This window comes from Hemitrygon akajei, chromosome 5 (assembly GCF_048418815.1).
Source record: "Hemitrygon akajei chromosome 5, sHemAka1.3, whole genome shotgun sequence".
Classification (NCBI taxonomy): domain Eukaryota; kingdom Metazoa; phylum Chordata; class Chondrichthyes; order Myliobatiformes; family Dasyatidae; genus Hemitrygon; species Hemitrygon akajei.
This window is the reverse complement of record NC_133128.1, coordinates 147,077,887-147,104,877: the sequence shown is the minus strand read 5'-3', so window position 1 is coordinate 147,104,877 and position 26,991 is coordinate 147,077,887. Positions and strand designations below refer to the sequence as shown.

General features: G+C 40.0%; 1 protein-coding gene across 1 annotated transcript in view; it reads left to right on the top strand.

The window, feature by feature from the left end:
• LOC140728284 (collagen alpha-3(VI) chain-like) overlaps positions 1–11,299 on the top strand; it is a 188,464-nt gene extending 177,165 nt beyond the window's left edge. The window contains exons 51-52 of the mRNA XM_073046784.1: positions 8,324–8,494; positions 10,336–11,299. Coding sequence (XP_072902885.1) covers positions 8,324–8,494; positions 10,336–10,376 — 212 coding nt within the window. The 3' untranslated portion in view covers positions 10,377–11,299. The remainder of the gene's footprint in view (positions 1–8,323; positions 8,495–10,335) is intronic.
• The last annotated feature ends 15,692 nt before the right edge of the window (positions 11,300–26,991 follow it).

Below are 26,991 nucleotides of genomic sequence, written 5' to 3'. Positions count from 1 at the left end.
GTACACTCTACCCCATCATCAATGGCCACGCTGATGATACTGTACCGCCCCTCCATCACTTTTCCTGCAGCTTCTTGTCTCTCTTACCCAATTCTTGACAGAGTCCTATACTCGAAGCATTAACTGTGTGTCTCTTGTCACAAGATGTGGCTTGACATTATAAGCATTCCAAGCATTTTCTACTTTTAATTTAGACTTACATTTTTTGTTTGTTTTCATTAATGCTACCCCATTCATTTAATTTTTGCAGAAAATTATTTATAGAAATGACTAAATAAATTTATAATTTCTGAAGTCTTCCATCTACTAGTTTATGCACACATATTTAAAATTTTGTGAACTTTCCAAAGCTTCAGAGACGATTCCAACTCACTTTCTGCTTTTGCATCAAGGTCTAGTGGCCTATGAACACTTGGTCTTATGGTTTAACATTTATCATGTTGTTGACCTCTATTTGGGCTAATCGTATTTCCAATTAAATGTTTGCCTAACTTTCTTGTAAATGTCCACCTCCTCCTAACTGAATTGTTTGGAAAACAAAGTAAGGTTGTAACATAATGTAGGATCTTCTCTTTTGGTTGGGAGGATTGTCAAGTTGTCATGGAAATCTTGAAATGTGGTTGGCGATCACTATTATTACTAATCAACTGGCTACATTGAAAATTTCCATTGAAGGGGAAGGTTTTGATATAGACCTCAACTATGGATCGCAGAAATTACAACCATGTGTGTGCAATGAAACCAATTCTCAATGGACAACAAAATTGTTTCCAAGAACGGAAATGGAGGGGGAGAGTAATTCCTATAACTGTTGTTTTGCAAAGTGGCTGGTTAAAATGAATCTACACTTTACAGTTGCAAGTATTTGACTAAGATGCCTTCAAAACACAATATCATCTAGTCCGACCAAGCAGAAAGAAATGGTAACAGCAAAGAACTGGTTGTCAGTTGTGATGGGGGGATGGACAACAGAGATATATGGACAGTGAAGAGTGCAGGGATGGACATCAGCAGCTCGAGACTACAGAGATAGAGGCACAGTGCAATACTGCATCAGAACAAATGAGACCTTCAGTGTTCCAGCTCCAATGCCCTTGACCTTTCTTGATGTCTGAGGTCACAGGTTTGACCGGTACTGAAGAAATTTTGTGGAGTTATTGGTGTGCATTTCCTAGATGGTGTACGCTAGGAATGAATGGTGAGGGTGGTGGATGGTCACAGTCGGGGATAGAGGGGGATGAGCAGTATGGTGCAAAGTACCAGAGAGGATGAAAATAAACAGTGCCCCAATGAGGGGAGAAGGAGATTTGGGGAAAAATGAACGTTTTTCTCTGCAGTCACCAAAATGCACATATAAATAGAAAGGAATTGAGGACAGGTCAGATCAGGCAAGGTAGTTTGTAGCCTTTTAAAAAGAGCAATAATATACTGTATCAATACATTTCATTTCTGAATCCTCATTTGTGAATTGTTTGTAGAAAAGGGCTGTGATATTAATCCTTTGAAAAAGGATCTGCGAAGTTAACAATGCAGATTCACCACTGGTGCTGTTTCAGCTTGAGCAACATCATTATTTGTGAGGCAGCATTCATCGCCCCCGGCCGGAGAGGTTCAGTGCGCTCCAGAATTGGTTTGCTCAGCACGTCAGCTCATGGACTAGGAAAGCTGAGAGCTCTGGTCCCTAGCACCATCATACTCCTTTCTCATTCATCAGTTCAGCAGCAGCTGATGGTACAGAGTCTTGAAGGGACAAAATCAAAATTATCAGGAGACCAAATTCCAATTATGGAAGTTGTGTGCAAATTTTCAAAGGTAAAGTAGAAGCCAAGATAACATTAAAATGTCTTGTTTCTTTCAGTCAACTCAGTCATTCTCCAGAAATTTTGACATTTTGATATCCCTGTTTTTCTCAATCTCAAACCCAATTTGGGATCAACATTGCTTTTTTTAACAAAAATCATTTTCATTTTTCTTTTATTTTCATTTTTATTAATGTCCTGCACTAGTCTTTAGATTTCTATCAAGATCTGCAATCAGGATGACACTTAGTCTCTCAACTTTATTGAATGGGAGGGAATAGGGCCTCATGTCAAATTGAAAAATTGAATTGAGTTGAATTGATTTTATTTCTTAAATCCTTCACATACACGAGGAGTAAAAAATCTTTTCATTACATCTCCGTCTAAATGTGCAATGTGAAATCATAGTAATTTGTAATAATTTATAATAACTAGAACAGTCAATATAACATAGAAATATACTCAAATCAGCGTGAGCTTAGCAGGCTGATGGTCTGGTGGAAGGAGCTGCTCTGTTGGTTCTGGCTTTTATGCTGCAGTTCTGTTTCCTGGATGGTAGCAGCTGGAATAGATTGTGACAGGGGTGACTCGGTTTCCTTTGGGCCCTTTTTACACACACTCTACTCTATGGAGGTTGGAATTCTCCTTCCGTTTCCTCCATCTTTAAAGCCTCAGCTTGATTCCAGATGTTACCAATTTATAGCTCCCACTGCAGAACTCAGACCTTCGAAAATGCAAAGAGGCACTTACTGTTATGAGAATTTGAAATTAGCCAGCGTATTTCACAAAATACAGACCATCAAATACATGGTGCTTCACTTCAAATTTAGTTTTTAAATTAAAAACTGTGTTGTGTTGCTAAGTGATAGTTCACAGTGGAGTGAATTGTGAAGTAATTTCACGGGTCATCCAATACAGCTCCTACTGGAGGAGTATTGCAAGATTAGAAATGATGTTGTATATTGGCAATTAAAACAAAATTTCATTTTAAGTAATGAAGTACACTTTTCAATATTTACTGTTTTACACCATTTCACTGCTGCATAACTTGCTTGTTCCAACCAGAAAGCAATACTAACTCCATTCCCATTCTCACCATTGTAAAAATAGGCACAGCTGTTGGAAAACCAAATATAGGATTACTGCTATCATCTTCTTTGTCTTCTTCTGGTTATTTTGCTTTTATCCCTTAAAAAATCTGTACCATCTGCAGCCTCTGAACTGAGATAATGGACAGACACCAGGTTGTGGATATACTAAGGTGACAAGCAGTCTGTCTTCATGAATGACAGACATATTATTCACTTCTCTGAAGATGTTCTTGGATTTACTTTATACTTTATTATGGAAAGTAGATCTCAGAGTCCTTTTTACCAGGAAGCAAATTACATAGACTGGGCATCAAAAAGTGCCACATCATGTAGTTAATGAAGATGGATTAATAACCGATTGTTAGACCAAAGTTACCCTGAGCCACAATTTCTTGGATCACGTTGAACTTAAATCTTACGGCTACCAGTTTATTATATAATCTTTAAGTGACAGGCTGCCATCATACTATAAGAGTACAAAAGTGTTTATCTTGCTTTTTGTTACAAAACAAAAGAATTTACTTCACTAAACTCCTTTAGAGAAGGAAATATACTGTCCATACCAAGCCTATCTTGAGACCCAGCTGAGGATTGGCCCCCAACTCCCTTCCAAAGTGGTACAGCAAGACACTTAGCTGTACAAAAAAGCTGTCACCAAACAAACTCATAACCTATGACAGTATGAGAAGGTACCATCACCTCAAGGACTGTTCTCATCACCTTTAAGTTCAATAAAGAATGGGTATTGCAATCCTTACCTTGTGTACAACGTACACATCTACACAAAAAACAGACATCTTTGAACATTTAATAGGATATGTTTCTATTGTAATCGCGCAAAGATCTCAACAGAAGCATCATTTCTGTGTGTGTGTGTGAGAGAGAACTTTTTAGAACTTTTTAATAAACGGTCAATAGGGCAACAACATATATTTAATACAGAGAGAATTTCGTACATGTAGAACTGTTACAGTAGAGGAAAAGGCCCTTCAGCCCACAATATCTCTGCTGAATACTATGCAAATTAAACTAAATCTCTTCTGCTTGTATATGATCTGTATTTGTCCATATTAAAGTGTTTATCTATCTACCTCTATCGTATGTGTTTCCATCACTACCCCTAGCAACTGGTTATGAAAAAACTTACCCAACTCATCACCCTTAAACTTCCCCCCTCACCTTAAATGCATGTCCTTATATTTTACATTTTTATCCTGCCTGTACACCTTACCTCTGCCTCTTATAATTTTATAAACTTTATCAGACCTACCAAATGTTAACAGGACTAGATAAGGTGAATATGGAGAGGATGTTTCCTCTGGTGAGGGTATCCATAACTAGAGGGCACAGCCTCAAAATTGAGGAGTGAACATTTAGAACAGAAGTAAGGAGGAATTTCTTTAGCTGAAGAGTGGTGAATCGGTGGAATGCTCTGCCTCATACTGTGGTGGAGGCCAAGTCCGTGGGTATAATTAAAGTGGAAGTTGATTGATCCCTGATTGGTCGGGGCGTCAAGGGATACAGTGAGAGGACAGCTGTATGGGGTTGATTAGGATCTGTGATCAGCAATGGTGAAATGGCGGAGAGGACTTGAAGGGATGAATAGCCTAATTTAGCTCTTATGACATATAATCTTATGGTTTTATTCTCCACTCAGCCTCCTATCGCCGGCCTGTTTGTACTCCTTCCCCTCTCCCCACATTTTTATTCTGGCTTCTGCCCCCTTCTTTTCTAGTCCTGATGAAGTGTTTCGGCCCAAATCATCGAATGTATGTTTCCTTCCATAGATGTTCCCTGACCTGCTGAATTCTTCCAGCATTTCATATGTGTTGCTCAAAGTTTTAAGTTAAGCGTGCCATACACCTCTTTATCAACCCTATCTACTTCCTCAGGCTCTTACAGTGAGTTCTGTACTTGGACCCCAAAATCACTCTGTACATCAGTGCTGTTAAGGGTCCTAACATTAACTGGAGTACCTTACATAAACACAAAAATAATTGATAGATGCTAATGGAACAACTTAGCAGCAATTTTAGTAAGTATTTTCCCACCAGAAGAAACATTGCATTGACAGCTAATTAGAGAATCTGCTTGGTTGCCAATTATCCGCGGTCACATCTACCACCCAGGATTTTTTTCCATTCAAATTAATACAAACCAAACTCAGGAAGAAACAAACTCATCATATTAGTTGCCAAAGGAGAGTTAAGTTGAACTCTGATAAAGAAGCAATTGAAGAAAATTAAGGAAGTACATGAAATGACCCAAGTTTAGATGATGGAGCAAGTATGGAATATGCATTCAAGGGACATTAGATCTTGTTTGGAGCTAACTAGATTTGGCTCAATAATCACTGGGAATATATTTGGGAAAATCTTTCTGTTGCCTATCTCAGTTGTTGCTATGGTGATAACCAAAGATCTATTATATTATTTGAAACAAACAAACAAAATTTTACAGAAGTGTTCCAGAAACAGCAGCCAGTTGTCCCTTTTAGTTAAAAAAGAAAAGGAAATCAGTTCTTATAGTTGGCAGAGCGCTGGTGAGATTAGGAAATCTTTCTTACATGTGCAGTTATACCTTGATCTCAAATCAGTCTTTATTCCCAGAGAGTATTACATTTTCCTGATCATTAGAGGTAACAAAAACATTAATCATATTTAGTGGCAGTTCTTTGGATTTAGAAAAAGAGTCAAGATAAATTACATTCAGGTTTGCTTGAATTATAGTAGTAAACGTAAATCTAAATATTCTTAGGGGTAGTTCTTATGGAAACATTCTATGGCTATCTCTAAACATCTCAGCTATACGAAGTTATTGAAGTAAACTGTGGAGAGACAGTTCATAATGCAGCTGACTATGCCACAACAGCACCTGAGAACTGTTTCAAATGCCATGAAAAACTGGAAGCATAGAAAGATCTGTGGAGTTGTTATCAATTTCTGTAATAATGAAGCAAACCTACAATAACTTCTTCTAACTTCAAATACCCAGCCACAAAGACATACAGCATGGAAACAGACTCTTAATCCAACTCAATCCAATGCAACCAACAATCATCTAATTACAATAATACTATAATCTTCTTCCCATATTCCCATCAGCTCCCTCAGTTTCTACCTGTCATTTACACACTTGGGGCATTATATAGTGGTAAATTAACCTATCAACCTGCATACCTCCAGGTGTGGGAGAAAACAGGAGCATTTAGAGGATGCGGAGTGGCATGGGGAGAATGTGCAAACATCGCAGAGAAAGCTCTGGATGTCAGGATTGAACCTGGATCATTGGAGCTTTAAGACAGTGGTTTTACGGTGTCAACACTCCAAACTCTTTAAGTTATCCAATGAGGAAATGATCCTGTTGCTTGTTTCCTCATCTTTAATATCTCCCAGTCTTCTCTATTCCAGACAGGAGAAAATGGATTAATGAAATGATTACACTCCAGAAGTGTAATAATTTAATTAATCCATTTTGTCCTTTTCTTGTATTATTTTGACTGTAATGGAAATTATCATTGGAAGCAACACAGAAGTGCATCAGTCAGCCTAATGTGTCTATGCCTGTCTACACTAACCCTTCTTTGCTAATATTATTTTCAGCATCACTGTATCTACAAACACATTCCATGTACCTTCTAAATGCATTTTGAACATTGCAATTGTACACTGTTTGCCTCTACCACTTCCTTTGGCAGTTTCCATATAATCACCTCTACTCTGGGTGTGAAAAGTTTACCCCTCAGATTTCCTTTAAAACTTCCCTCTCTCACTTGAAAATTATTCCATTTAGTTTTGGAGTTCCATCTTAAGGAAAAAAGTATGCACCCTAGAAGGAAGTTGATTATCCACTCAATCTGTACCCCTAATAATGTTATAAACCTCTACCTACACCCTAGTCTTCCATATTCCTGAGAAAATATATTACTTCCATCGATAATCCATCAGGAAAATGACTTAGTTCACAGGAACCTTTGGATAACACTGTCAAAAATATGTCTTATCCATCCCACTCCATCTATTCTGCAAGTTAAAACTAACTTGTTTTTCTTCTCTATTTTCAGCTCTGTTAAAAAGTTTTTTGAACTTGAAGCTAACTGTCTCTGTTTCTTCAGATGCTACCAGATCTATTTTGTTTACAGTATTTTCAGTTTTCAATTCAAGTACAAGAGTTGTTTACGATGATTTGCACTTGATTTTTCCTAATCTCAATTTCTGACTCAGCAGTGGCCTCAAATATTTGCAAAGAAAAGTCTTGGATTCCTATCATAGGTCATTGAGAGCAGAAAATGTAGAGACCTTGGCACTCTTCAAACATCAATTATCATCAATTACCAAAAAGTTTCTGCTAATAGTCATTTTTATGACTTTTAAAAGGCATCTCAATAAGTGTAAATCTTTCTTCCAGCTTCAGGATGAGAAAGTATGTGTGGATGTGTAAGAGGACAAGAATGCAAGTGGGTGAGACAAATAAATGAAATGATGACATTTCAAAGCTGTGGCCAAGGGAACATGTATCCCTTTACAATTCTCTTTTATAGTGGAGAGGAGATCAAGATGTAAACCCCAAAAACCATCCATTAGAGACTTAAGAATAATTTTTTCATAATTTATACTTATTTCATTGAGAAATTGTGTGCCCATTATTTCCATTACCCATTACCTTGTTACATGTAATGTTCCTGGGAACAATTCTGAATCAAAATCATTCATTTCAAGAGGGATAAAATGTAAGAGCCAGGATATAATGCTGAGGCTTTACAAGGTATTGGTCAGACTGCACTTGGAACATTGCGAGCAGTCTTGGGCGCCTTATCTAAGAAAAGATGTGCAGGTATGCTGGCGTTGAAAAGAGTACAGAGGAGGTTCATGAGAATGGTAGGAGTTCATTGGGAAGGAGTTAATGTATGAGGATCATTTGGTGGCTCTGGATCTGTACTCGCTGGTGCTTAGAAGAATGAGGGACAATCTTATTGAAACCTATCGGATTTGAAAGACCTAGGTAGAGTGGATGTGGAGAAGATGTTTCCTTTGAGTCTATACCTCAGTATAGAGGGACGTCCATTTAGAACAGAGATAAGAAGGAATTTATTTATCTAGAGGATGGCGAATCTGTGGAATTCATTGCCATAGACAGCGGTGGAGGCCAAGTAATTGAATATATTTAAAGCAGAGCTTTACACAGTAGATTCTTGATTATTAAGGGTGTCAAGGGGAGAAGTCAGGAGAATGAGGTTGAGAGGGATAATAAATCAGCCATGATGGGATGTTGGATCAGAAACGATGGGCCAAATGGCCTAATTCTGCTCCTATGTTTTATATCTTATGGTCTTACCATAACTGTTTGTGTAAATTATCCTACCTCCAAATAAAACAAATATGTTGTGTTACTGTGTATAGTTGTTTAACATTTGGTCATACAACACTTTTACAGCTAAAGACATATGTCAGTTACCACGGAATGAAGGAACTTGCCGGAACTTTTCCCTGAAATGGTACTATGATGTAAAGACTGAAACTTGCACACGATTCTGGTACGGTGGATGCAATGGTAATGAAAACCGATTCAACACACAAGATGAATGCTCCAAGACTTGTATCCAAGGTAAATAACGCACGGGGCAGATTGGGACAGCATGGCAGGAGACACAACACACCTATCCGGAGTCCACCTATCCACCTACCCAATTTCCCTCGGGATCAATAAAGTATGTCTGTCTGTGTATTTTGTTGTACTGAGCCTGGCCAAATACAGCAGGATAGAATTATAGAGAGTTAGTCAGGAGGAAACACAAAAGACATACAACTCCTTCTCCTGTGCTACAATGCAGGGTTTCTACTTACCTTGTCACCTTTCTCAATGAGAGTGGTAAGTATCATTTCCTTTGCCCCTATCCAGGTTGTTGAATTGAGGTAAACTTCCCTATGAAACACCTTAAACATCAATTTAAACAGCCTGTTGCAAAGTTGGGAAAATTAATTCTGCTTGATAAATACTTTGGCAAGTTCATTGCAAAAGGAAGTGAAAACTGTTAATATTACACTTGCCCACTAAGGAGAAGTTAAGTTTGTATTACACACGCTCCTTTTTCATGAGAAGTTATTGGTAGAAGGAAATGCAAGAATCAATGGAATGAACATATACTGTACTTTAGATTCACTTTGACAAACCCAGTGCAATAATGGAATTTCCTACAGATTCAGATCTACAAACCAAGGTTCAGAATATTCAGCCATTCACATTCTCAGCCATGCATGTGAGATACTCCCTCCTAATGGACATGATGGAGACTTAAATGTTAACACTTTCAGTTGGTTATAGTGCTGAAGGCTGAATTACAAGCCATACTTTAGTGATGATTAATTTTCTTCAGCGTGGCTGCTCCAAATAGAATCTCTTGTAGGAAAAAAATAACACTTGTTATAGCTTGCCCCATATGAACAAAAATATAGTAGTGTGTTTTGAGTAGGAAAGAAATTAACAGGACAGCAGTAGTGTAAGTGAACTAAACTGTTGTAAATATTGCATGATTAATTGTATTCAGTGTCTGTGCTTCAGTCAGAAGGTCGAAGAAAATGTAAATAAAGAAATAATGGGACTAGTATTCTTGCCGGGAGATTTATTCATGCTGCTGGGGAGGGCTTAATGTATTTTGACTGAGGGCTGGCGGACATAGTAGTAAGGAGAAAAAATAATGGATAGAGTACCAGATGGAGAGAAAGTGAAAAATAGATAGGGTATCAAAAAGGAGGCAAATGTTGGTTTAAGGCAAGAAGTAGTTTTTAAAAGGAATTTGAGTGAGATTTTTATTAGTAGTTGTGGAGCTGGTGGGGTCAGATGCAAGCATTACACTGAAAAGACATTTAGACTAAGCATAGAAGGATATGGTCCTAAAGTGGTCAAATTGGATTAATGTAGATGGATGAAAATGTTAGCATGATTAGGATGGGTGGAAGGACTATCTCCATCTGTGTAACCTGACATGTCTCTGACTTATATAAATTGACTGTCTCTCAAAGATCTATGAATTATAGTTAAGAAATAGTTTTTGATTTTTACAAAAGTATGTGAAGGAGCAGGATTTTCTGGAAATCTCTAAAGGTCTTGAAAAATAGCAAAATACTTCATTTTTTATGCTGTTGATAAATAAAGTCTGATCCATCCATTCAAGATTAATCATTTAAAGCACATCAAATTAATCCATTGGAAAAAAGTTAACTAACAGTTGACCCCATAGCCATGAGTTTGAGTGAAGGGCATGTTCTGGGAACCTGTTTAAGGAACTTGGCTTCTGTACTTATTCAGTCTCCTTAGCTTCTAGGTTGGCAGCTCGTTTCACCTAATAATACATGTCTTTGCTTTAAAAATATATGGTTATGTGTTATCTCAATTTATGAGCTTTTCTATGGAACAGAATTCTAACTTTTAAATGTATTTATTTTAAGGACGAGTTCAAACCAGAATGATAAGCACAATGGGAACGTAAATGAAGTGGCAGCTCCACTGTACCTATACCTCTGATAGGGGTGAAATCTGCAATCTGCCATCAATCCCAATATGCTAAGGGTTCACAGATACCTTGCACTGTACTGGTAATAGCTTTCAATAATCGAATGTTGGAGACTTTTGGTCTTCAAAACCTGCATGTTACAATGGTGCTAAAGTTACATCTGGGTGTTAAACTTGTATGGAAGTAATCTGTCTGCTGTTTCATACATATTCAGCTTATTCCTCTGTCAGTTTTACATTTTTCATACTTAACATGAATTTTTCTAACGTTCATGTCACACACTTTTGTAAAAAAATTGTTGGTGATTAACACTACCATAAATTAAAATGCACAGAACAAAATCTTATACAATTCACTTGAAAAAAAATTATTACAATTTGCTTCCATTGTATGTATATGCTTTGATTTTTTTTAATGGAGGGAACCTATTTTGTCACTGAACTATCAGCAGATTTGACTCATACCTGCAAGATCTGTACAGATTCAACACATTGCTGCATAATTGCAAAAGTGACCTTTACTTTTTTAATAAAGAAAGTTCTATACATTTTGTTTTAAAGAGTCACTAGTTTGTTAAAAGTTTCTCTCATTATTGCTTTCCTTGAGGAAACAATATATATTTTTGTATACTTTGAAAAATTCTTGATAATTTGGGATTGTTTTAAATTATGTACAGATGTGCACTTCTCTGCATTTGCAGTTATTTGGAACCATTAAAAAAAACTAAGAATCGTTTTAGAAATTCAACAGGGATTACACGTTAAACCAAACAAGTTTCAAGTCCAGGCTTTAATGTAAGGATCATTTTTAAGGTTTTATTTTTATGACAGTTATATTGTATGTCTTTAATGAAGAAATGTATGAGAGACTTTCTAATAAAATTGGTCTGAAATTTGGAATGTTTACATCTAAACGTTTTCACTTATTTTCCACACAGAACTCTTTAAATCAACCAATGTGGTAACTGTTACAGGATCTAGGCTAGATGTCCAGATTTATTTAATTAATGTATTGATTTAGAGATATGGTGCAGAATAGACCCTTCGAGCAGCACAGCTCAGCAACCTCTGATTTAGCCATAACCTAATCACTGGACAATTTACAATGACCAATTAACCTACTAACTAGCAGGGTCTTGGTCTGTGGGAGGAAACTGGAGCACCCAGAGGAAGCCCACACACTCTGGGGCAGGATGCAAGAATTGAACTCCAAACTCCAATGCTCTGAGCTGTTGGAACGTCGTGTTAACCACGATGCTGCCCATCGCCCACATTGTACATCTGTTGATAATCTCAGTCGCAATAACAAGATTAGTTAAAGGAGAGAAAAAATCCTTTATATTGTCTCAAACAAGAATCTCAAATGAGATGCAACAGTAACTGAACGCACAGCACTGTTCTCTTTAGGCTACAATATTCCACCCATCGTAACGTCATATATCATATTCCAAATTAAATCAGCAAGTCGGGGATTGTATGGGTGATATTCAGGTATGATTAAAATTAAGTATATTTCAAGAAAAAAAATTACTGTGTAGAGTTCGCCTCTTTTAAATAATATTCCAGCACTGGTAGCCCCATCTCCCTCCAGCAGCAATTTCTAGCTGTCACCCTCTTCTCTATCTGCCTCTCAATATTTTTTCATCTCCCTCTCACTCTCTTTCTATCTGTAGCTCTCATTCACATGCTACTGCCTTGAAATACTACCCCCTACTCCCCTCCCCCACCTCGTGCATCTTGCCAGTCATATTACACCTTCCCTCAGCCCACCAATCACCATGCCTACGCCCACCCGGACAAGCCGGCGAGCACTGTGAGGGTCATGTTTTTTGACTTCTCCTGTGCATTCAGCACCATCCGCCCTGCTCTGCTGGGTGAGAAGCTGACAGTGATGCAGGTGGATGCTTCCCTGGTGTCATGGATTATTGATTACCTGACTGGCAGACCACTTACAACACTGTGTAGTAAGAATAGTAAGACAGAGTAGTAAGCAGCACTGGGGCTTCACAGGGGACTGTCCTGTCTCTCTTTCTCTTCACCATCTACATCTCGGACTTCAACTACTGCACAGAGTTGTGCTATCTTCAGAAGTTTTCTGATGACTCTGCTATAGTTGGATGCATCAGCAAGGGAGATGAGGCTGAGTACAGGGCTATGGTGGGAAACTTTGTCACATGGTGTGAGCAGAATCATCTGCAGCTTAATGTGAAAAAGACTAAGGAGCTGGTGGTGGTCCTGAGGAGGGCTAAGGCACCGGTGAACCCTGTTTCCATCCAAGGGGTCAGTGTGGACATGGTGGAGGATTACAAATTCCTGTGGATATGAATTGAAAAAAAAACTGGACTGGTCAAAGAACACTGAGGCTGTCTACAAGAAGGGTCAGAGCCGTCTCTATTTCCCGAGGAGACTGAGGTCCTTTAACATCTGCCAGACAACGCTGAGGATGTTCTACGAAGCTGTGATGGCCAGTGCTATCAGGTTTGCTGTTGTGTGCTGGGGCAGCAGGCTGAGGGTAGCAGACACCAACAGAATCAACATACTCATTCGTAAGGCCAGTGATGTTATGGGGGTGGAACTGGACTCTCTGATGGTGGTGTCTGAAAAGAGGATGCTGTCCAAGCTGCATGCCATTTTGGACAATGTCTCCCATCCACTCCATAATGTACTGGTTAGGCACAGGAGTACATTCAGCCAGAGACTCATTCCACTGAGATGCAACACTGAGCGTCATAGGAAGTCATTCCTGCCTGTGGCCATCAAATTTTACAACTTCTCCTTCAGAGTGTCAGACACCCTGAGCCAACAGGCTGGTCCTGGACTAATTTCCACTTGGCATTATTTACTTATTATTATTTATTCATTTATGCTTTTATATTGCTATATTTCTACACTATTCTTGGTTGGTGCGACTGTAATAAAACCCAATTTCCCTCGGGATCAATTAAGTATGTCTGTCTGTCTGTCTGTCTGAACTCCCTTTTCACAACTTTCCTTATCCTCTTTATATTGACAGTGTCACCTCTGTGTGCCCAATGAAGGGTTTTGACCCAAAATGTTGACAATTCCTTTCCTCCCACAGATGATGCTCGACCTACAAAAAAATGGTAGTGTACGTTTCTAAAATTAAAGCAGCACCTTTTTATTTCTTTTTTAAGAAAGTGTATTATTGTTAAAATAATAGTTTTTCAAAATGGATTTACAATTGAACCATATATCAGGGACAATAACTAATGGAAGTCATTTGTCTCATGAAAAAGTCCAGAAATTTTGAAGTCACTATTAATATATATCTTTTTTAAATATCTCAGTTTAAGGAGCGTTAATAATTCTACAAATGTTGGAGAAAGAAGTCCATCAAATTCATTCCTTTTCACAGCTCTCAAGTAATTAGAGGAAAGACACATCATTCAGACTGTCTTGGCTTCATGTCCCTGTCATACAACATTCTTTTGGTTGTTCAGTGATTTCAGGACTTGACTCCACTACTTTTGCTTGGGAATTTATTACATTTCCTGATATTATCTAAAATTTACCTCTGACTAAATGCAATATAATATAAACAAATACGATCCTTGCAGATAAACCCTTTCAAATGGCTAAGGAGATAATATTCGTCTAGCCACATTGTTGAATATTCTAAAAGCTTTTTCTTGTTTCTCCTTCAAAGCCCTTTATTTTGGCAAGCAGAGATGAATGCAGAACAGTGGTTAGTCATACTGTCCTCTAAGCTCAAAGGGCAGTCAGTGGGATGAGTTGAAGTGTAACATGTGGGCAAAATTGAAAGGGTTATGAATGCTTATTTTAATACACACAATAAGGTAGAAGATCTTGTAACGCAATTAGAGACTGGCAGGTATGGCATTGTGGGCATCACTGAGTCAGGCTGAAAGAACATCATAGTTGGAGGCTTAACATACAAGGATACACATTATATCAAAAGTGCAGGAAGGTAGGCAGAGGGGGTGGAGTGGCTTTCTTGGTAAAAAATGAAATCAGATCTTCAGAAAGAGATGGTATAGGATTAGAAGGTGTAGAATTGTGGACAGAGTTAAAATGCAAGGGTTAAAAAGACTCTGATGGGAGTTATATACAGGCTCCTGAACAATATCCAGGGTGTGGTATATAAATTTCAATGTTAAATAGAAAAGGCATGTAATAAGGGCAATGTTGTGATAGTCATAGGGATTTCCGCATGCAGGTAGATTGGGAAAATCCGGTTGGCGCTGGATCCCATGAGAGGGAATTTGTAAAATGCCTACAAGATGGCTTTTTGGACTAGCTTGTGGTTAATGACAATTCTGAATTGGGTGTTATGTAATGAAACAGATTTGATTAGCGAGTTTAAGGTAAAGGAATCCTTAGGAGACAGTGAACAGAATATGATACAATTTTCCCTGCAGTTTGAGAGGGAGAAGATAAAGTCTGCATTATCAGTATTATAGTGGAGAAAAGTAAACTATAGAGGCATGATAGAGGATCTGGCCAAAGTTGATTGGAAGGGGACACTAGCAGGAATGATGGCAGAGCAATAATGGCTGGAATTTCTGGGGCAATTTGGAAGGCACAAGATGGACACATCCCAAAGATGAAGCGGTATTCCAAAGGGAGGATGCAGCAACCACGACTGACTAGGCAAGTTATAGACAGCATCATAGCAAAAGAGAGGGCAGATAATATAGCAAACATTAGTGGGAAGTTAGTGTATTGGGAAGCTTTTAAAAACCAACAGAAGGCAACTAAAAACCCATAAGAAGAGAAAAGAAGAAATATGAATGTAAGGTAGCCAATAATATAAAAGTGGACGTCAATTTTTTTCAGATATATAAAGAGTAAAAGAGAGGTGAGAATGAATATCAGACTGCTGGAAAATGATGCTGCAGAAGTAGTAACGGGGGAGAGAGAAATGGCAGATGAACTGACTAAATATTTTGCGTCTGCTTTCACTGTGGAAGACACCAGCAGTATGCCTGAATTCCAAGAGTGTAAGGGTGCAGAAGTGAGTATGGTTGCTATGACTAAGGAGAAAGTGTCTGGGAAGCAGAAAGATCTAAAGGTAGAGAAGACACCTAGACCAGATGAACTATACCCCATAGTTCAGAAAGAGATAGCTAAAGAGATTGTGGAAATATTAGTAATTATCAATTGAGAATCACGAGATTTGGGACTGGTTCCAAAGGACTAGAAAATTGGAAATGTCACCCGACTCTTTAAGGAGGGAGAGAGGCAGAGGTTCGAAATTCAAAGTATATTTACTATCAAAGTAGGCATGCTGTACACAGCCTTGAGATTTGTCTTCTTGCAGGCACATGAAATGTTAGCATTCATTTCAAGAGGACTAGAATATAAGGGTAAGGATGTGATGCTGAGACTTTATAAGGCATTGGTTAGACTGCACTTGGAGTATCATGAAAAATTTTGGGCCCCTTATCTAAGAAAATATGTGCTGGCATTGGAGAGTGTCCAGGAGGTTTACAACACTGATTCTGGGAATGAAAGGGTGGATGTATGAGGAGCATTTGTTGGCTGTAGGCCAATACTCACCTGAGTTTAGAAGAATGAGTGGGGATTTCATTGATGCCTATTGAATGTTGAAAGACCTAGATGGAGTGGATATGTAGAGGATATTTCTTTCAGTGTGGGAGTCTAGGACCAGAGGGCACAGCCTCAGAATAGAGGGACATCTATTTAGAACAGAGATGAGGAGGAATTTCTTTAGTCAGAGGGCTGTGAAGCTATGGAATTTATTGCCGCAGGCAGCTGTGGAGGCCAGGGATTGAGTATATGTAAAGCAGAGTTTGATAGGTTCTTGGTTTGTCAAGGGGAGAAGGCAGACATATGTATTTGAGAGGGTTAATAACTTAGCTATGATGAACTGGTAGAGCTGACTCAGTGGGTTGAGTGGCATAACTCTGCTCTTGTCCAATTTCTAAAAATGGTCTACTTCAAAAAATGCAGCAAGACACGCAGTTTGCTTTAACATTCAACACAGCTTAAAGATGTGCAGGAAAAAGCCCAGAAGAGCCCCCATGGAGTCTGGCACCAACATAGTATGCTCACTATGTTCACAGAACAACACAAACAACAACAGCAAAACAAGCCTCTGTTTGTTTTGCACGTCACACAAGCACACAGCCACACACATCTCTAAACCCAGCACAGGCTGTCTCTAGTCTAACATATCGCCTGTTTCTTTCCCTCCAAGATTTCCAGCATCTGCAAAACATCTTGGGTTTACACTCACTGTGAGTTTATTGCGATTGCTTGTAATTTAGTTGTTGCTGTACAGAAGCTAACTAATGCCTGCGTTCAATCAGAATTCTCAAACTCCTCCTATCCCTCAGCTCACGCAATCGGAGTATTATTGTATGCACACACCTAAGCAGTCAAACAGAGCAAAGTCTTTCGGTCGCACATTGAACAATACAGCCTGACTTCAAAGATATTCTGAATTCTCAACCTAGTTTACCGGGATTTGTCTGCAAAGTGGGAATGAACTCACGGTACTCTGCAAACTTGGAGCCAAGCAGACATCAAGCTGCATGATATTTTTCAGAGAAGTCACTCTTTTTGAGGTTGGCTCAATGAGAACAAACACAGCTGTGGATTTACTTATTCTTCTGGAGTTTCATAAGAATGCATTCTTGTGTCCTTTCTTAAAGCTTTCAGAAACAACTGGTTATAGTCTGACAACCAAGAAATGTCATCTCAAGTCATCCAACCACTGACACTTTGCCATCTATAGGATATTGCTACGCATAAAAATGTCTGCTACTGTTTCTAAATTGCATGAGTAATCCTAGTCTTGTTTGTAGAGAACCATGTAACCTCCAGAGATCATGGAAAGGGGCTATATGAATGCCAAGTTGTATTATATTACCCGTCAATTGTTGGTCAGTCTTGTGAATGGGTGGTAATGCAGTACTTTAAATGGAAACACAACAAATGCGATAGAAAACAGTGAAAAATTAATATAATCCAAGAAACAGATTCGTAAAACCCACCAAAGATATCTGCAGTGTTCTTTAAATCTGTTGCCAGCAAACCGTTTTGCCTAGTAACACTAGTTACAAATTTAAACAATTAAGAATACAATGTGCAATATTACAGTGCAAAATAATAATAGCAGTTGTTGTACAAGGTAACCATTTTTGGACACAAATTCCATGTGTGCAAAAATCTGTGATAGAATTGTAGGCATAAAATTGGCCTGTATAAATGAATTGATAGATCCACAGATCAGTTGGCACCACTTGGGACTCCAAGAATCTTATCCATTAAATTTCTGCTTCTGGAAGTATTATTGTGTACAGTCCTTTCCATGGATGTTTGATGTCTGGCTGTTTGGTAACGGAAGAAATTAAGAATGTTGTGCTCTTGTGCATTGAGGTGGGGTGAGTTTGCATGGTGAGAGACATTTCAGCGGAATCACTTTCTGCCCCACAAATGTCTGCAATAACGATCACATGCAATAAAGTGGAGCCTTTTCATCTGTATACGAAAGAGCAAATTTTAAAAGTGGAGCCCCCATAAATCTGGGTCAATTCGAGTTTGTGGCGATAAATCCAGACCTACACAATAAGATCTTAGCTGTATTTGTGAATCCCTTTCCCAATCCTTATTGGGAAGTAATGCGAGCACTGAAGATTTCAGGAAGCACATTCCAGATGTACACTTGGAACTGCTTACTGCCATTTACTGCTATTTGCAGCAGCATGAGTCTGCCTCGCCAGCTGGATCCGAGTTTGCTCTTTCCCAGCCCAGTTATTATTTTACTCTTGTCTGGTGAAACCAGACAGCTGACAAAAGCCAGCTCTGCAAGTTTTTTTTTGCCTTGCTTGGAACAAAATATTTGAAAAAGAAACAATTAGTAATATGTGGAACTTGTACTGGCTTTCATCCACTTCAGCAGAGATTCACAGAAGCAATCGCCACTTGAAAATGGAAAGGCTCACTTCACACAAGAGATACTAAAAGAAAAATCTGACTGAATTAGAAATTTGAAAAACTCGGGAAGATAGAGTTAATGATACTTAGGCCTGGTCACTACCTGCGGTGAATAGCTGGATCAATGGTTAAATGAGAACTCTGAATTTCTTTGCAGTTCCGGCCATCATGATAATTTGCTGATGATGCCTTTTGCATTCTGATGCAGAAACTCTGAGAAATGTGTTTAGCCTATACGAAAGGGAACATGATGTAGAAGATAAACACATGAGATTCTGCAGCTGCTGGAAATCCAGAGCAACACACACAAAATGCTGGAAGAGTTCAGCATGATGCAGAAGAAGTGGCTTCACTTGGCTACCAGATACAAAAGACACCAATGGTCTGGATGCTCCATGAAAGTCACAAGTTTAGTTTTAAACCTCCCGGTAGCATGTTATGACTCAATCCAGATATCTGACCTTAAAGCTTTATTGGAGTAATATCCAAAGGCAGAGACTATTTATAAAGAAGAAAAATATTTAAAATTATAGAATTATGGAGTGAAAAGCTAACAAAACTGGACTATTGAAAATCTGCACTGGACTTTGGTGTACATCTCTCAGGAATGAAATCGGCATCCTTATCTGTTCCAGTCTGTATCTGACTTCATTCAAACCAAACTTGATTAACTCGCAAATGGCCTCTGAAATGGCCTAATAAGCTATTCAGTTTAAGGGACAATTACGGGTAATGTAGCTTTGCCATTGAGGCCCACGTCTCAAGTAAATATAAATATTTCGACAGGGAGCATTGCAACTGTGTAGGGTAGTGCAAGGTCATCGTGAGCAGGCAAATGATTGGCCCCCATCTGATCATGTGCATACTAATTTTCTGTTACTTATCATTCCAGCTGTATGCAGTCCCTGTATGCAGGGAATAGAAAATGACTCATTTATCCCAGTGGTTTCCTGGTTACAAGTAAGACCAGCAATACCCAAGATCTGCATGTGACCCCAATGTTTGTGCAGACCCCAAATGATTTCACGTTTCTGGAACATCAAACTGGAACGAGAGCTGAGCACTAAACAAGATGCTAGGTAATATCCCTAGTTGAGCTATGATTGAGCAATGAACCTCCATTTAAGTGCTCCTTTAATACTTAAATCCTGGTGCCAAACCATGGCAGCCAATTAGCAGGATGGTCCTGAATCCTTAAAGGAGGCACACGAGCTATTCATACTCCGGCGAGTTAGTTTGTCGGAATTCTGGAAGCTGACGTGGTTGTGCGCTAATCATAACAGTTACCTGTCTGAAGGTAATCGTTGAGACAACACTGTGCCCACTCCAATGTCTAAGGTGTCCACATGCAGGATAAAGTGAAGGACCGGGTTAGGTGAAATCAAGATGGGAGCTGATGTGAATTGTTGTTTGAGTTCTGCAGAAGCAGCCTTTTCTTTGGTACTCCAGACAAAAGGGCCCATGGATTTCTCCGTCAGAGCTGTCAGCGGAGCTGCCACGGAGCTGAAGTTCCTGATGAATTTCTGATAAAAGTTGGCAAATCCCAGGAATCATTTGACCTGTTTCACATTGGATAGAGGTGGCCAGTCTCTAATGGCCTGGATCTTAGTGGGGTCCATCTTGAGATTGTGATTAGAGATGATAAAACTCAAAGATGAAACAGTGATCAGGTGAAATTCAGACTCCTCCAGCTTGACATAAAGTTCATAGAGTAGAACCCTCTTTAAAATTATCCCTGACATGAGCGAAATGCTCCTCCAAACAGTTCCAGAAGATTAGGATACCACTCAAGTAGACAAGGGTATACTTATGGAGAGTATCCTGGAGTACACCATTTATAAAGGCCTGAAGTACTGCAGGAGCATTAGTAAGAGTAAAGTGCATAATCAGGTACTTGTAGTTCTTGTGTCAGTGTATTGAATTTGGGTTCCACACATTGCCCTCCTTTATACCTACCAGATTATATGCACTCTGCAGGACTAGCCTCGTGAATACATTAGCATCTTAGAGAAACTCAAAGGCCGAATTCATGAGTGAAAGGGAGTAACGATTCTTGACCATTATGTGGTTTAGCCCTCTATAATCAATGCATGGCTGCAGGCTCCTAGTGGCCAAATCAGAGCCCAAATCCTTGTCCTTATCCTCAGTCAATGGCAATAGAATGTTAAAGATGGTCCTTGTGCCCTTGGGAACAGGGGTCTGCATTTAGTTGGGACTTGGCAGCTGGAACGCTTAGGCTTAGCTGCAAGAGTTCCCGACTGCTTCGTACCTTCTTAGTCTTCACCTGAACTAGAGATTCCCACTCTCTAAATCCAGCACGCACCCGACTAGACGGGGTTGGGACTTGCACAGTCCCATTGGCCGGAACTGACTTGTCTGTCTTTGAGGGCAGGACTAGGTCTCCAAAAGGTTTCAGGTTACCTCACACTAAAGTTTGCCTCCTTGTTGGCCATGTGTCTCAGGAGACTCTAGGGGTTGAATCCTGACACCACAAACACTGCAAACATACCCTCTTACAATGACTGAAGCAGGCAATGATTCTCCCTTCCTTCCAGTTCACAGAAGGGTTATGCTGGGACAGCTAAGGGCTCTGAGTAATGAAACTAATGTCTTCCACATGATCCGCATTCCTCATCTGCAAGACAAATGTCAGTTGCTGGATCAGCCTGGAACCTGGCTGATGGCTGTTCAGGATGGTTGTGGGTATGGATGGGCTCAACTCTTGCAGCAGCATGCACACCCTACGGGTGATCTCTGTGCCCAGGAAATTACCAGCTGCCCCAGAGTGTACAAAAGCCTTCAGCCCTCTTCAGTGCTTACTCCAGGACATCTCGCCTTCAGCATGACACCAGAATTTGTGGGATTGGGAGTAGTGGCTACTACCGTCACAGTCCTCCTGATACAGGAAAGTCTTAGCAGTTCCTGGACAGCTGCTTCCTTGGGCATTCAGTCCACGGGTGAACTGTTTCCTCACAGTAATAGAAGCAACCTCAATTCCGACAGCAGGATGTCTCATCGGTGAAGAGTCCCGTTAAGCCTATTTGCTTGGGGTCGACAGGATCTTGAGCAGGAGATGGGCTGGTCATGGTCTGAAGTCGGGGAGTGAAACTGCAATATGTCGAGGTTGGGCTCAGGCTAGCCCTCTTTGACCTCTGAAAGTAATCCCACTTACACTCTGCTTGGCACTTGTTGAGATGAATGGACTGGTGCCAAAGCATGGCAGCCAATTAGCAGGATGGTCCTGAATCTTTAAAGAGGCCATGCCAGCTGGCCATACTTCGGTGAAGGTAGTGCGTCAGATTTCCAGAAAAATTTCCAGATTTTCACACGATGGGTGCATACTGTAACAGAGAGCAGCTTGTGCTTGAGGCTATTAGGGGATTCTGGATTGCATGTTGTACAATAAACCAGAGTTGATGAGAGAGCTTAAGGTAAAAGAACCCTTGGGTTAAGTGGTCATAATAGAATCAAAATCACCCTGAAATTTGAGAAGGAGAAGCTAAAGTCAGATGGATCAGTATTACAGTGGAGTAAAAGGAGTTACAGAGGTATGAGAGAGGAGTTGGCTAAAATTGATAGGAAAAGAACACTGGCAGGCTTGATGGCAGAGCAGCAATAGCTGAAATTTCTAGAATCGATTCAGAAGGCATAGGATATATACATCCTAAAAAAATAAGTTTTTTAAAGGTAAGAGGACCAAAAATGGCTAACAAGAGATGTCAAGTCAGCATAAAAGCAGATGTGTAGGCATATAATAGAGCAAAATTTCATGGGTATCTAGAGGATTGGAATGCTATTAAGCACCACCAACAGAAGGCAAGTAAGCAAGTCATTAAGAAGGTAAAGATGGAATGCAAAAGTGAGCTAACCAATAGTATTAAAGAGGATACCATAAGTTTCTTTAAATACATAAAATGTAAAAGAGAGGCAAGGGTGGCTATCGGGGCACTGGAAAATGACGTTGGAGAGGTAGTTATGGGGTAGAAGGAAATTGCAGACATACTGAATAAGCAATTTGCATCATTCTTCACTGTGGAAGACACTAGCAGTTTGGTGGAAGTTCCAGAGTGTCAGGGGTCAGAAGTGTGTGAAGTTGCCATTACTAGGGAGAAGGTTCTTGGGAATCTGAAAGGTCTGAAGGTAGATAAGTCACCTGGACTAGATGGTGTACACCTCAGGGTTCTGAAAGTGGTGACTGAAGATATTGTGGAGGCATTTGTAATGATCTTTCAAGAATCACTAGATTCTATAATAGTTCCAGAAGAATGGACAATTGCATAAGAAGAGAGAAAGGCAGAAGAAAGGAAATTAGAGGCTGGTTAGTCTGACCTTAGTGGTTGGGAAGATATTGGATGATGATGATGATAACGACATCGACTCAGGACTGAGAGGCCAGCGTTGGGCATTTTCAGGAAAGACTGTGTGGCGCGCCACTCCTCACACAGACATTTTGCGGTATTTTTCTTTATTTTACGAGGTTGAGTTGCCAGCTCAATACTCAACCCAACATGGATGGAAAGTGTAAGATATTGGAGTCAATTGTTAAAGATGTGGTTTCAGGGTACTTGGAAGCACATGATAAAATAAGCCATAGTCAGCATGATTTCCTCAAGGGAAAATCTCACCTGAAGAGGTAAAATACCTGATAAATTTCTCTCTTTCTGTTCTTACTTGTTCATTCTTCACCTCTTAGAGCATTATAGTTTAGTGCGAATAGCTCCAGGGACAGTGTTTTATACTCTGTAGAATGCGGGATGTGGAAAATCTGGGAGTCATCCAATCTCCCGGATAAACACATCAGCACCAGGTGCGCCAAGCTGCAGTTCCAGAGAAAACATATTAAGGATCTGAGGCTGCAGCTCAATGACCTCCAACTGATGTGGGAGAATGAGGAAGTGATAGACAGGAGCTACAGGGAGGCAGTCACCCCTAGGTTGCAGAAGACAGATTGCTGGGTGACTGTCAGAAGGAAGGGAAATGCACAGCCATGGCAGAGTACACCTGTGGGTATTCCCCTCAATAGTATACAACTTTAGATACTATTGAGGGGATCAATCTACTGGGGAGGAGCCACAGTGACCAAATCTCTGGCACTAAGTCTGGTGCTGTGGCTCAGAAGAGCTGGAAGGGGAAAAGGACTGCACTGTTGATAGGAGATTTCACAGTGAGGAATAGAGATGAGACTCTGTGGGTGTGATAGGCACACCTTAATGGTACGTTTCCTCCCTCGTGCCAGGATCAGAGATGTCTCGGTTTGGATCCATAGCATTTCTAAGAGGGGGGTGAGCAGCCAGAAGTTTTGGTGCGTATTGGCACCAATGACAGAGATAGACAAGGTGAGGAGGCCCTGAACAGAAATATTAGAGAGCTCGGTAGAAAGCTAAGAAACAGGACCTCCAGGTTAGTAGCCCTTGCATCGTTTCCTGTGCCACATGCCAATGAGGGTAGGAATAGGATGATTTGGCAAGTGAATGCGTGGCTGAGGAACTGGTGCAAGATGCAAGGGTTCAGGTTTATGGATGATTGGGAACTCTTCTGGGGAATCTACGACCTGTAAAAAAAAGGTGGGTTACACCTGAACCAGAGCGGGTCTGTTATCCTTGTGGGTAGGTTGGCCAGTGTTGTTCGGGAGGGTTTAAACTGATTTGGCAAGGGGCTGGGAACCAGAGTGATAGTGCTGAAGATGAGGTAACTGATTTACAAACAGAGGCAATGTGCAGTGAACAGAGGCTGTTGATAGGACAAAATTGCAGACAACAGGACATGCAACCTAAAAGACAGAAAAGATCAAAAAGGGTGTGATGCACCATCAATAACTCTCTGAGACGTGAAGTCGAGGTATCGGCTTTTATTGACTGGAAGAAAGAACAAGCAGCAGTTGACCACCGTACTACATCCTGGAGACTGAGGGCAGGGCTCAGGCCTCAATCGCCTTTATACCGGGGTCTGTGGGAGGAGCCACAGTCAGTGGGAGGAGCCACAGGAGCAGTCAGCAGGGGGGGGCATGTCCAGACAGGTATATGTAGTTCACCACTGGGTGAACACAGGACTAAAGGTGCTATATTTGAATGGACGCAATGTACAGAATACACAGAGTTTCAGATTGTTATGCACGATGTCATAGGCATCACAAAATCATGGCTAAAAGAAGATTATAGCTGGGAGCTTAACTTCCAAGAATGCACGTTGATTGAAAGGACAGACAGAAAGGCTTTGGTGTCATTGCTCTGTTGACAAAAAATGAAATGGAATCATTAGAGAGAGGTGACATTGGGCCAGAAGGTATTGAATCATTGTGGATAAAGCTAAGGAACTGCAAGGGTAAAAAGACTCTGATGCAAGTTGTATACAGTCTCCCAAACATTAGTAATGATGTAATCTAAAAATTACAATGAAAGAAAGAAAATGCATGCCAAAAGGGCAATGTTACCATAGTGATGGGGATTTCAATATGCAGCTAGATTGGGAAATTCAGGTTGCTGCTAGGTTCCAAAAGGGCAAATTTCTAGAAAGCTTATGAAATGGCTTTTTAGAGCAGCTCTTAGTTGAGCCCACCAGAGTATCAGCTGTTCTTGATTGGGTGTTATGCAATGAACTGGAATTGATTAAAGAGCTTAAGGTAAAAGAACTCTTAGGGGAAAGTGATAATAATATGATCAAAGCCACCTTGAAATTTGAGAAGAAGAAGCTAAAGTCAGATGTATCAGTGGATTAAACGAAATTAAAGAGGCATGAGAGAGGAGCTGGCCTGAACTGATTGGAAAAGAACACTGGCAGGGAAGATGGTAGAGTAGCAATGGCTGGAATTTCTGGAAGCAATTTGGAAGGCACAGGATACATCCATCCCAAAGAGGAAGAAGAATTCGAAAGGCAAGATGACACAACCATGGTAACAAGAGAAGTCAAAGCCAACATAAAACCTAAAGAGATGGCATATAATACAGCAAAAATTAGTGAGAAGTTAGAGGAGTGGGAAGCTTTGAAAGACCAACAGAAGGTGACTAAAAGTGTCATTAAGAAGGTTAAAGATGGAATACAAAAAAAAAGTTAGCCAATAATATTAAAGATACCAAAAGTTTATTTGGCTACATCGAGTGTAAAAAGGAGGCAAGAGAGGATATAGTACCACTGGAAAACAATGTTGCAGAGGTAGTAATGGGGGACAAGAAAGTTGTGGACATACTAAATAAGCATTTTGCATCATTCTCCTCTGTGGAAGACACTAGCAGTTTGCTGGAAGTTCCAGTGTGTCAGGGGTCAGAAGTATGTGAATTTGCCATTACTAGGGAGAAGGTTCTTGGGAAACCGAAAGATCTGAAGGTAGATAAGTCACCTGGACTGGATGGTGTACACCTCAGGGTTCTGAAAGTGGTGGCTGAAGGTATTGTGGAGGAATTTGTAATGATCGTTCAAGAATCATTGGATTCTGTAAAAGTTCCAGAAGACTGGAAGATTGCAAATATTCCTCCACTCTTCAAGAAGGGATAGTGGCAGAAGAAAGAAAACTACATACCAGTTAGTCTGACTTCAGTGTCTGGGAAGATATTGGAGTCAATTATTAAGGATGAGGTCTCAGGACACTTGGAGGCACAAAATAAAATAGGCCATAGTCAGCATGGTTGCCTCAAGGGAAAATCGTGTCTGACAAATCTGTTGAAATTCGTTGGAGAAATAACAAGCATGATAGTTAAAGGAGAATCGGTTGATGTTGTGTACTTGGATTTTCTGAAGACCTTTGATAAGGTGCCACACATGAGGCTGCTCTACAAGCTACAAGCCCATGGTATTACAGGAAAGATTCTAGCATAGATAAAACAGCGGATGATTGGCAGTAGGCAAAGAGTGGGAACATAGAGAGCCTTTTCTGGTTGGCTGCCAGTGACTAGTGGTATTCCACAGGGGTTTGTGTTGAAATGCTTCTTCTTACATTATATGTCCATAATTTGAATGATCAAGTCAAGTCAATTCAGGTTAAGTCAAGTCAAGGAAAGGTTATTGTTATATAACTATATACGTGTATATAACATCTATAACCATATATTGTATGGTGGCGAGTACTTGGTCTATAATGACAGGTGAGAAAGCTCATTAAATTCAACAACTGTTTTATTGTGATATACACAAAACAGACTGAGCACCATGACTCAGAGAGTGAACCCAAATAGTCTCATACAGATGGGGGAGGTGACCATCATACACCCCGGTTATTGTTAGGGTGACCCACAATTATGTAAGCAAATAACTGTATAACCCAGCTAAAATGTAACAATAAATGAACTGGAACTTCCCACCATAATCCCACAAAAACAATAAACAGTGCTGGTCGTTAGAAATGCAGGGACGGGCTGTCGACCACGCAGCCCTCCCCCCTCCCCACCGGACTGGCACAGTATATAGAAACGAGATGGTTTCTTTGAACCACAAAAGCACAGTAGTGCACATAACACACATAGCACATAATAACTTATGAAAGGAAGGATAAAACCTACAGATGAATCACACAAAAATAACAAACTAAAGTGCATTAATATTAGGTGTTGTAAGGTACAGACTAGATTAACCAGTGACACTTTGAAGGAGTTCAGAATGGCCTGGTGAAAGAAACTCTGTATCATTCTAGCCATCATAGTCTCCTGCCTGATGGCAGA